Source organism: Rattus rattus, chromosome 2 (assembly GCF_011064425.1).
Source record: "Rattus rattus isolate New Zealand chromosome 2, Rrattus_CSIRO_v1, whole genome shotgun sequence".
NCBI classification, from domain to species: Eukaryota; Metazoa; Chordata; class Mammalia; order Rodentia; family Muridae; genus Rattus; species Rattus rattus.
The window spans coordinates 87,398,020-87,410,178 of NC_046155.1; the positions used below are offsets into that span (position 1 = coordinate 87,398,020).

A 12,159-nucleotide genomic window follows, 5' to 3' on the forward strand; every position below is an offset into this window, starting at 1 on the left:
GCAGAGAACTAGTGTTAGGAGCTGCCTTTCTCCCTCCGTGGATCCCAGAGATCAGGTGGTTAGGCGTGTGTGTGCTGTTGTTCTCTGAGCCATCCACTGGCCCAGGGCCCTTATTTGAGGGAAGAGGAAGTGGAGGCACAGAGTTTAAGTTCCCATCATCATGCCATTAGCAAAGCAGGCAGGATTTGAACCAGTCTACCCTCTGAGACCACAACCTCAATCTTACCCTGCCTCTACAGAGAGATATCCCTGCCACATTCAACTAACACACAATGCGTTCTATTTATATCTGCTAGCGTGTAAGCTCCCCTCAGCACATTCAAAACCACACAACAGAATGTGTCCCTTTGTCATCTCTGGCTTCTGCGTCGCCCCTCATATCTGGTTTTCTTTTCTCTCTTTCATTCTTCCTTTCTTTTCAGCCCAGACCTCCCTGTGTGTGTAGCCCTGGCCTGGAACTCATTATGTAGATCAGGCTGGCCTTGAACTCTTTGAGCTCACAGAGATCTACCTGCTCCTGCTTCTAGAATACTGGGACTAAAGGCATGGGCTACCATATATAGCTTAGCTTGGTTTTCTTTCCCTGGAATACTTTTCTTCCAATCACTCATCTGTTTACAAGATTATTCCTTCGGTCTTTTGGAAAACCCTCTCTGACTGGCCAGCTCCGGGGTAAGTGCACCTTGGACCTCAGTGCTGAGCAGCTGTTGTCCTTATCATTATGTCTCACAAGGTGCCTATTGTCCTGGCTGCCTCCTCCTCTGGACTCTAAGGGCAAGGGCTTGATCATGTGTGTAGAAGCTGTGCTAGCAACGAAACACTCTCCTGGTAGGAAACATGTCACTAACCTGCCAATTTCTCACGACCCTCAGACGCAATTACCACACAGTTTTTCCACACATAGACATACAAACAGATGCTGCACCCCACATCTGTCCACATGCACTGTGGCCCCATGCAAACTCAATCACTACCCACCTAACTCTCGCACTGCCACTAGCCTATCATACATTCAGGTACTGCTACAAGTCTCGTTTCCTCAATCGCTGCTTTATACTTTCTTTTTTTTTAAATACAGTCACCATCTGCATTTCGAAAACAGGGTACAGAGTTGAGTGAATATGACAACAGTTCTATTTTTCATCCATGCCGTCACAGGCTGTTTCTTTCATGAACACGATCCCTGACTTATGCAGTTACTGTCACCGCCGTCCATTTTCCCGTTTTCTTCCTCCTGGAGCTCTAAGGGCAGGTCTGCAGGGTCTGCTGCCTAGGGCGCTCCAGAGTCTCCGCCTGGGCGGGCGAGGCCTAGCCCCGCCCCCTCATGCATATGTAGTACCCCAGCCCGGCGGCCCGGCCCCCAGACGGCCATTTGTAGCGGTGCTAGAGGCTGCGTTCGGCTGCGCTGCAGAGCCGCGAAGAGGATCGCGCTCCCTGGCCGCTGTGTCCTCTGCCCTGGAGCCTTCTCGGCTCTCCTGCATCTCGGGCAACTCCCAACCAGTCCCGGGGATAGCGCTCCGCGGCCCTCCAGGCCACTCGCGGGCCCCGCGCGCTCTACCGCCTGTAACCCAGCCGGCCGCACTCGTCCCCGGAGCCGGGCCTAGGGCGCGCGGCGGCCGGGCTGGGCTCCGGGTGTCCCGATGGCCGCAGCGGGCTGGCGCGACTGCTCGGGCCGGGGAGAAGTACCGGCTAGTGGTGGTCGGCAGTGGCGCCGTGGGCAAGTCGGCGCTCACCATCCAGTTCATCCAGGTGCTTGAGACGGCCTGCGGGTGGCGGCGGCGGGGTGGCGCCCTGTGGCCGCGGCGACCCGCCCGGGCGCGCGGTGCGGGGCTCCGGCGCGTGCGGTGCGCGCGGTGCGGTTGCGCGGGGCCAGGGCGCGCGGCTGCGAGGGCAAGAATAGTGTGGAGTAGGCGCTGCGCTCCTGCCCTGCGGCCACGGCGCCGCGCTGCTGCCCGCCAGGCGCCCGGCGCGGCGTCCGAGGACTCCGGCTTCTCAGGAATGTGGCCCAGAGGGCGGAGCTGGCCGGGTGGGAAGCGCAGTTCCACCTTATCGCTGCGGTCAGGGCGGGAGCCCGCGGGTTGCAGCCGCGCCGCGGTGCCGGGTTTCCTGCCCCGAGGGCCGGAGTGGGGACCTCGCGCTTGCCTTGGTGGCAGCGATGGCCCGGGCTACTTGGAGGCTTCGCGCCGCCGGCTCCCAATAGTGTTTTCTCTTTGTGTGTGTTTGAGCTTCTCTTACTAGTAGTCTGTTAGGTGGTATGTCCGGGTGGGAGTGTTTGATCGTGCCCTAGGGAAATAATGGCTTCGAGGAAGTTAAAAATGTGCTTTGATAGGGGCGAGACCATTTCCTTGGAATTCCCGGTGCCTGCCTGCTTCGCGCTTAGGTGAAGTTTGGGATGAGCCCCACTAGGAGGGGACGAGTATGAGTTTTGTATTGCAGCCCCCACCCCCACCCCCTCCCGGTTGCTGGAGGAGGAAAGTCGGGTTGTGTCAAAGAAAAGGGAGGTAAAATGTCTTTAGACTTTATTCTTGGTTAAGACGCCCGATTGATTTTTCTTTCTCTTTTCTTTTTGATTTTTAAAAAGCAAAGGCAGCTCTCCTTGCTTTTGTCACCCTGAAAGGCGTGGCATATGTTGGAAAGAGCGCAGGTACCCTAAGTAACAAAGGTATTTTTTTACTGTATTAAAGGGAACGGGTGGCGAAGTGGTTTTTGTTTGTTTCACCCATTTGTTGAATGGACAGACTTATAATAGCTTATTTTGTTTCGCTATAACTGTGGTGTTTATAGTGTTAAGACGCACAGTTCCATAACCTAACTGATAGTCAGTTTCACACCAAGTGAATGAACAGTAATTGCTCCTGTAATATTTCATGGAATTAAAAAGTGCTGCTCAACCTTTGTATTCGGAGAGGATGTTTATGTCATGAGCGTTGACAGCATGTTCGGTGGTGGTGGTGGTGGTGGTGGTGGTGGCGGCTGCGGTGGTGGGGGTGTGGGTTTAAGTTTACCAGACTTCAGCCTGGCTTTTTGGCAGTTGTTATTTGCTTGGGGCCAAAAGAGACTTTTAAGTGGCTGACAGCAAAACAAGTCACAGATAACTCTCCCTGATGGCTGGTTTTGGAGGGAACCAAGAAGACAGAGGACAGTCCTGGGTTCCAGAACTGGTGGATAATATTTGTTTAGGAGATTTAAATCGGAAACATTTAAGTTTTTGAGGGAAGACCATCCGAACATGATTGCTTCCATCAGGTAAGGTATTTGAGAAATAGTTTTAAAAATCCTTAACACTCCCAGCAATGACTGTCTTCCTCAAGACCTTCTAGAATTCATTTGTTGAATACTTTGTGAGTAGTCTGGTATCTAGAGGCTCTAAAATGAGGTCAAGTGAAGACACGCATGGCAATGATTTATACCGATAAGAACTGTGCCTTTTGTTTATTGGCTATGAAAACAGCACCCAAATAGCCTTTCTGAACCTCCAATTTTCTTGTTAGTGAAATAGCTCTCAGTACATGTCCTTTATAACTTTCACATTATGAGAAAGATCTTAGCGTTGCGTTGAGCCTGTGTGCTGTGTTGATAATGTAGTCGCTTCAGTATGTGTGTGAGATGAGACCTTTAGATGGAAAGGGAATTCTGATTTGAAGGGTCAGTGTGGGAAGGCTCTAAACAAGCTCTGTGGGGCTGGGGGGTGTAGCGCATCGTAGAGTGGTTTGCCTGCTGTGTGGGAAGCTCTGCGTTGGAGCACTAGTACCAAAAAGAGAGCACTGTGTCTTCTGGGGGTTGTGCGAGCATGGGGAGTCACAGGCCAGATTGGAAAGAGGAGGCCCGTGTGTGGGGAGCTGGGAGCAGGAGAGGCGTGTGTGACTTGGGGCTTTGGGGCTGGCGAAACAGGAACATAGCTCTGAGGTTGACTTGGTGAGGAGGAAGGAGGCACAGCACCTGTGCGGAGCCCATTCCCCTGAGCGTGGTGTTGGGTAAGTTACTGAACCTGTCTGTGCTATGGCTTTCAGTCATCTGGAAGCTAGGGTAATATAGTTATACAGCTGTGGACATCAAATGGATTAGCCTCAAGGTCTTGGGACAAAGGTGTGGGTCTACAAAGGCCACCTCCATTACTCTGTTCATCTTAGATTATGTAACTAAAGCCACAGTCTATCAGCTACATCTGCACGCATATATAAACACTCAACACCGGACGTGAAAACATACATGCCACACTCACAATCTCCCCTCCCCATAAAAGGGGCGTGTGCATTTAGATCACATTTCAGTTTCTGTTCTCCCTCCCAACCCTGACCGTGCTCCACCACCTCACCAGGCGCTAGGGATCAAACCCAGGACTTTGGCGGGGTAACCTCGGCATACCCCTTTAAAACTAAGGTTCTTAGTCTTGAGTTCTGTGGCCCAGGCTAGCCTTGAACGACTAGTGCTCCTGCTTCAGCATCTCAGGTAGATTACGGTCTGTACTTAGCCTGGCTGCTCATACTTTAAAAAATAAAAGCACATTCTATTGGTGAATGGAACGCCTAAGTGGTGAGTAGCCTCTGGTTAGGGCATGATTGTGACATAGAGTGGGAGACAGAGTTGGGAGTCTCAGCTTCTTCCAGTCCAGATAACTGGAGGGTCTCTGCTTCTCCCACTTTTTATTTAGGGCTTTGAGTTCTTTTCTGTGAAACACTGAGTTTCATTCAGCAGATCTCTGGCTCTTTGTAAATCTACGGATCTTCTGTGTCCTGACTGGCTGGTATCTTTGGTCTAGTTTCTTAGGTTTTCTAGGTCTCAATTTCCCATCTGAAAAAGGGAGAATAACAGAGTGCTTAGGGTTTTCTTTGAGTAAATAAAACGCCAGCAAATCAAACCACCGGGCACAGCCGAGACTGAGTAAGTCTGTGATCACCTTATTTGTGGCTATTTGGTGTCTTGATGTTCTTCCAAAACAAAATTTGTAATTTTTCCTCAATCCATAATGTAGACCATTATTTTCAGTCTTCTCTCTTTCCACCAAGAGGATGAGTGTTGGGAAAACATTATTAATTTGGGATTGATTTTTTTTTTTCTTTTTTAAAGAAATGATGGGACTGAGGCATGGCTTATGGTAGTTCTGTTACCGTGTCTTTAGGGTCAAAGCCTAGGCTGGGACATCCCAAACAAGCTAGGCTCTGACAGTTGTCCCTAACACACCAGTTAAAGAGACGTGCAATGGTGAGAAGCAGGAAAGTACATTTACTGAATATGTCCTTGGGACGAGGAACAAACAAAGGGGGCTGGCGATCCCTAAGTCCATCTTTGGGGTACAGCCATGGCGTTTGGGTTTAAATAGAAGGGAAGAGGCATGCATAGCTAAGCAGGCCGGGTGAAGATGTGATCGTTTCCATTATAACTTCAGTTTCAACTTTAAGGTGATCTGGTAAGTTGTGAGAATTGTGTGAAGTCTTGGATTCAAGCTCCTCTTCTGGCTGATACCAGGGCTTCATCAGACTTTCTCTTCCTCTAGCATGAGATTCCTGGAGGAAGTTTTAATTCTTTGTGGTCTGTTGTTTCAATAGTTGATGGCACAGAAGTTAACCTCTCTGCTCTCCTGCCCACATAGTTTTAGCACATGTGTTTAGCATTTTTCCAGGCCCTGGGTTCAGTTCTCAGTTACAGAACACAAAGACACGAATAACAACAAAAAAAGTAATCATTAAGTTTGGGGGGGGGGTTAATGGTTCTTTGGCAGCTCTGAGAAAAGACTGTACGTGTCTCCACAGATTTAAAGGCATAAATTACCCCATTGCTGTCCTTTTAGCATCCTAACTTTTTACTTAATCTGTTTGTCAGATTTTTGAGCTGTTTAGGGGTTAGGTGGCCTTGGGTCGTAGCCCAGGCTGGCTTGGAACTCGGTTCTCTTGCCTCAGCCTCCTGAGTGTTTTGATTACAGGCGTGCTCAGCCCGTGTGTCTTACTCGTGAGCAGTCATCTTCGCTCTTGTTAGTTTGAACAGCCGCCTCAAACATTGTTTCCGCCTAGACGATACCTGTTGAGGAAGGCATTTATTTCCATGTCCTGTACTAGATCACATATCCTAGATTTGGAGTCCTGTGTTTTTGTCAGTCGTTACTTGATCCATGTGCCAAGGCCGCGCCTTTAACATCAGTGCTGTTCCATTGCTGCATCTTGGAGACACATGCTGTAGTTAGAAGTTAGTTACCTAAGAGCAGGCGAGATGACTCAGTGGGCAAAGGCCTGCCTACTTGAGTTTGGTCTCTCGGACCCACATAATGGAAGGAGAGAGCCAACCCTTGAACATTGTCCTCTCACCTGTGTGTGCTAATTTGATTTTTCTTTTCTAAAGACAAGGTTTCTTTGTATTAGCCCTGGCTGTCCTGGAACTCACTATCTAGACCAGGCTGGCTTTGAACTCACTGAGATCAATCAGCCTGCTTCTGCCTCCCAAGTGCTGGGATTAAAGATGTGCACCATTACACCCAGCCAACTTCTAAGACTTTGAATTTTATTTAATTAACTATTTTGAGATAGGCTCTTATAGCCTAGGCTGGTCTCGAACTTGCTGGGTGTCAGAGGGTGACTTTGAAGTCCTACTGCATTCCCCTCCAGTGTGCACCAGCATGACAGAGTGTTCTTCTCAGCGAGTGCATTGTATTAGGTGGTTAGAGGACAGTCGATGCCTGTTTATTTGATTATTTATATATTTACCTTTAGGCTCAACAACCCTAAATCTAGAAACTTACAGATCCATTTTGAGCATCATGGAAATGCACAAGTACAAGGCTGTGATAGTACAACTGTACAAATTGGAAGCCACCTACACAGAAGAACAGTGGAGTAACAATGGTGTGTGTCCCAGTGAGCTGTGCAGTGTTTGCTCAGGATGGATGAAGAGGCAGTGCGTCGGAAGACACTGTCATTACTAGCATTTGAGAGGCAGAGCCATAGGCAGTTAGATCTCTGTGAGTTTGAGGTTAGTCTGGTCTGTAGAGTGAGTTCTAGGCCAGCTAGGGCCTACTACATAAGGAGACCATATCTCCCTGCTGCCCTTCCCCCACCCACATGACATGGAACTAGGAATGGCTCAGTGGTTAAGAGCATTGGCTCTCTTACATAAACCTAGATTTGAGTACTGGAACCCACATGGTGGCTCCTAACTATCTGTAACTCTAGTCCCAGGAGATCTGATTGCCTTTTCCTGGCCTTTCCAAGCACCAGGTCCATAATGGCACACAGATGTACGCACAGGAAGACACTGATCCACATAAAGAATTAAAAAAGATATCAAAAGTAATTGCTGGGGGCAGAGGGGAAGGCTCAGTAGGTAAAGTGCTTGTCGTGCAAGTGTGTGGACTGGAGTTTAGATGCCCAGAACCCACTAACATGTTGGGTGGGTGTGGTGGCCCACCTGTCTAGCATTCAGGAGCAAGCTGCCTAGTGAGTAGCTGAATCCCTGAGCTCTGGGCTGGAGGAAAAGACCCTGCCTCAAAGTATAAGGTGGAGAATGATTAAGGAAGTCACTTAACATCAGCTTCTGGCCTCCACATGTGCTATGCACAGTTCTGCACTCCTGTGCGCCTCCATGCATAGACATATATTACCTACGCATAAAAAAAAAAGTCCTGTCACAGTGTGTGAAGGAAGGGAAAACGCAGAAAATAAGTTTGTATTTGCTCATGGGGACAAAACCGAAACAGAACACAGGAATGCTTGAAGAGGCTGATGGGGTTAGTGACCCACAGAGGGAGGAGGGATGAACTGGAAATGGTGGTGGGAACACAGCCAGGGACCCTTCTCAGAACTATTTCCTGACCTTCGGGATCATGTTAATGTTTTACCCACTCAGTAGCAAACAGTAGTACAATTGAGCAGTGAAGGAAAAGGGACATCTTAAGGTACAGCCAGGCATGGGTCATATACACCGGTGATCCCAGCGCTTGGGAGGTAGACCTAGGAGGGTCTGCTGCCTAAGACCAGTGTGGTCTCTGTGAGATCTTGTTCCAAGAAACAAAGAGGATGGGGCTACAGATCAATGAATGAGCCAACCGGTCAGCCTAAGGACAAACCATTGAAAAGACCAGGGAAGTGTTTCAGGTAACTTTTCAACCCAGTGTTTGGACTGTATCCTCAGGATCAAGAGGGACCTGAAGCAAACATTGGACTCTGGTTGCTAGGCTCTGCCCCTCCCCCGCCCTCCGTCCCTCCCTCCTTTTCTTTCTCACGTAGGCATTGGTTTACAGTGTGTGGCACTTTTGTGTACTAATATTAGCAAATAAGAAAGTGTAGTTTGGAAGATAGGGGCCATTGTCTCATTGCTGGGGGGAGGCTGCAGAATGGGCAGGGGCAAAGGTTAGCATGAACGCTGGTGTTTGATTGACGTTGACCATATTGGCCTGAACTCACCATTTAAAAAGTTGATGGGCACAGAAATGCGTGTGCATGACTCCCTTGCTGAGCACCTTTTCAGCTCCAGCGAGAGCTGTAGAAACGGTGGACCACTAACATCCAGAGTGTCAGACGGAGCTTTAGGGAGACATCTGATGTCAGGGCTGGGGTTAGAGAGTACAAGGTGAGCTTGGGTTGTCTTGCAGTCTAAGGAATTATTCAGAAAAAACCAAAACGATGGGAACTTGTCAGAGAAAGACAAGCCAGCCTGTAAGAATTCCTCTGTGCTGAGTTGGGCCAGTTTTATCATTAGAATAAACAACTGCTTATTGCCTATAAAGAATCTATGTGGTTAATCCCAGCACTGGGGATTGGGAGGATACAGGAGGATCATGAGTTTGAGGACAAATTGAACCACATAGCAAGACCTTGTCTCAACAAAGCACAGACTTGATCTATGGCTACACGATAAATAAACGGGCGGCACTTTGACTAATGAATGAACACACAGGAAATAGCAGAATCAGAGAAAACAATCATTGGACAATCCTAATGATTAAGCAAGAATCATAAATGAGTATTAAAACTAGTAAGAGAGGTGATGGGTGTGGCAGGGCGAGCTGTTGATCCCAGCTCTCCCGAGGCTGCAGCTGGAGGGTCCGGAGTTCCGGGATAGCATGGGCTATGCTGGAAAGGTAGCTGAGTCTTCTTATCCTCTAACAGAGGAGGTACCTGGCTGACCTCACTCTGATATACAAGTTTGCGGGGAACCCCAGTGAATCCCAGGGAGGTTTCCTGCCCCACAGATTACACTTCCACAGTTGTCCCAGGGCATCCTAGGGAGGTGCCCTGCCTCAGTCACGCTCCCCCAGCCAGCATCTTCAATGTTGCTGAGGTTAATGATAGTGAGCAGTTTGTTTCAGAGGCTTTAGCTTAACCGTGGATTGGCTATCCCGAGAAGCGTGTCACTGGGTAGTTTTGTCTTGTGAACATCATGGAGTAAGCTGGCACAAAGATGGCTAACACATGGCTGGATGCTGCCACCTCCCTGGGACTGATACTGTGTGGTTATGCCAGTGAAGTCTAGTTAAGGAGTAGCTGGGCATTGAACACAATTATGCCTAACGTAACCAGACCTGAGCGTCGAGGGAACCAACCTTTTCTCTGTGTAGAGACATCTTTCCTAAGTTTGCAGTTGCTGTCTCGGCATGATGGCACACAGGCAGAAGGATGCTGGAGAGTAGCTGAGAGCTGCCTACTGATCGGAAAGCAGCAGAAGGAGGTGAGGGAGAAACCGAGCCCACCCTTAGTGAAAGCTCTTCCTCCAGCAAGGCTACAACTAATCCTGATCAAACATTCCACAGCTAGGGACCAGACATCCAAGTATGTGAGCCTGTGTGGGCCATTCACAGTCAAGCCACCACACGTCCACTCAGCACGTCTTCATGAGTGTAGTGTGCTGAGGGCTGCAGAGATGATGACTCAGCGGTCATGAGCACGGGCTGCGCTTGCGAGGACCCTGGTTCTATTCCCAGAAGTCACACTAGGAGGCTCACAACTACCTGTAACTCCAGTTGTGGGGGAGGGGGGAAGTAGGGGATGTGGGGGTTGGGGGTTCAGGGGAGCATTGCACGAATGTGGTGGTGCATACACTCATAAGCATCAATAAAGGTAAAGAGTGTATAGCATATGTTACTGTACTAATTCTGCTTATCTTTTTGTTAGTTTTTTATTTTTTGTTTTACTTTTTTCCTCCTACCCCTATGCCGAGGCTAGAAACTCAGGGTCTCGGGTGTAATGAACAGTGAGCTGCATCTGTAGCTTTTCCTTGCCCTCTCAGCCACTCTTTGTCTTTTTTTTTTTTTTTTTTTTTTTTTTTGGCTGGGGTGGTTGTGGTGGTGCTGGTGCTGGTGCATTGAATAACTTTCTAATGAGAACAAATAGGTTTGTATTTTCTTTCCCATGATGACAGTGAGGGCAGACGTATGGAAACGGTGGAGATCTTGTTTTGCTTGCTTTTGTCTGGCTCCCTCTCGTTCTCCCCTGCAGAAGTAACTTTTCCCTGTGTGCCTGGCCCACTTATCATTGCAGTGGAAATGTTTCTCAGGATGCCACTACAAGTTTTCCTTTGTTCCTAGCTTTGCCTGGGAAAGTGGTGAAGACACTCTGGGGGCTGGGAAGGTTCTCAGCCCTGTTTTTTGTATTTATCTTTTTCTGTTATCTTCTGAAGCGCCAGGCTATTCCTGCATTGGCTGCGGAATGTTTCTTCCGTCCTGTCCTAAGCAACTCCGTTCTAGGCAGTTCTGTAGATTGCCTTTGTCATGGTTGGCGTTTTCTGGACGTCTAGCATTATTATCTGAAGCAGGGTTAGTGAGTGTCTTTTGATAGCGCAGTCTGATTTAAATGGTGGCAGTGCTTTCTTAAGACCAAAAAATTGTTATTTTTCCAAATCTTGACACCATTTAATGAAACCATTTCTTTTTGGGTAATTATTATTTTTGCCTTTGTGGAGAAGAATACATATTTCTTTATTTATGAAGAAGCATTCTTGATGTTGGAAGTCAAGAACCAACCCGTGCTGAGAGACATGGCTGTAGGGTTCTGACCCTCCCATTGTTTTGATACAAAAGGGCTGATTGACCGCCAGGTTTTTCAAGACAGGGTTTCTCGGTGTAGCCCTGGCTGTCCTGGAACTCACTCTGTAGATCAGTCTTGCCTTTAACTCAGAGATCTCCCTGCCTCTGCCTCCCAGGTGTTGAGACTACAGGCGTGTGCCACCACCACCCAGCAGTCTTTTTATTTTCTGTTTTTTTTAGAATGTCAAGAAGATGATCTCAGCATGAGGAATTCAGTGTAGTTACCTAGCCTGGACTTTAGGCAGAGGGGTATGGTTTTAGAGAGGTTATAGGGCAGAATTTATTTTTTCATTGTTGGAATTGAACCTAGGGACTTGCCCGTGCTATGCAAATGTTCTACCACTGGGCTACAATGCTAGCCCAGCTTTCAAGTTTTTAAATTCTTCACTGTTCATCTTTCAGCACTGGAGCACAGGGAAAGAGGTTGGGGAGCGGTGTGTGTGTGTGTGTGTGTGTGTGTGTGTGTGTGTGTGTGTGTGCCACAATATTAAACATTGGTATCTTTTTCATGATTTCATCTATAGACTTTTGGTTTTCCTTACTCCAAAATCAGGTAAATGTCTACCTGCTTCTCACTATACAGTGCTTTTCCACTAACCAAAATTTTTCTTAGCATTTAGTACTTACTGTTAGAACGTTTCACTTTGGGTATTCTCCTTATTCTTTAGGATTTCTTTATTGCTTATTTTTTATATTATGTGTGTGCGTGTGCATGTGTGTGTGTGTGCAGCTGTGCACAGGTGAGCGCAGGTACCTGTGGAGGCTGGCTGAGGGTGTTGGAGCCTCTGGAGCTGGAGTTAGAGATGGTTATGTGCTGGGAACTCAGCTTGGGTTCTCTCTAAGAACAGCAGGCGTTCTTAATTGCTGAGCTGTTCCCATCTTAAGTTTTTTGTAATTTGTGTTTGGAGAAAAGTTGAGTGGGTCCCTTTGGTTGTGGATCAAAGGTCAAAGAAAAGGACCTGTACATTTTCTGTGTCTTAGAACAGTAAGGACATTTTTTACATTTTGGTGGTGTTGGGGACTAAGCTAACTAAGAGCTTTGTCCTGTAATAACTTGCTTTGCCGCTGGGCTACATCCTCTGAGCCAGCACTAATGATGGATTCTTGTTCTGTCAGCCCAGGTCTCCCAGTTGTCCCCCAGTCTGACCTCT

The 12,159-nt window shown here is 48.1% G+C and overlaps 1 protein-coding gene across 1 annotated transcript in view; it reads left to right on the forward strand.

The window, feature by feature from the left end:
* The first annotated feature begins 1,063 nt into the window (after window positions 1-1,063).
* Rras2 (RAS related 2) overlaps window positions 1,064-12,159 on the forward strand; it is a 67,659-nt gene continuing 56,563 nt past the window's right edge. The window contains exon 1 of the mRNA XM_032892850.1: window positions 1,064-1,749. Coding sequence (XP_032748741.1) covers window positions 1,147-1,749 — 603 coding nt within the window. The 5' untranslated portion in view covers window positions 1,064-1,146. The remainder of the gene's footprint in view (window positions 1,750-12,159) is intronic.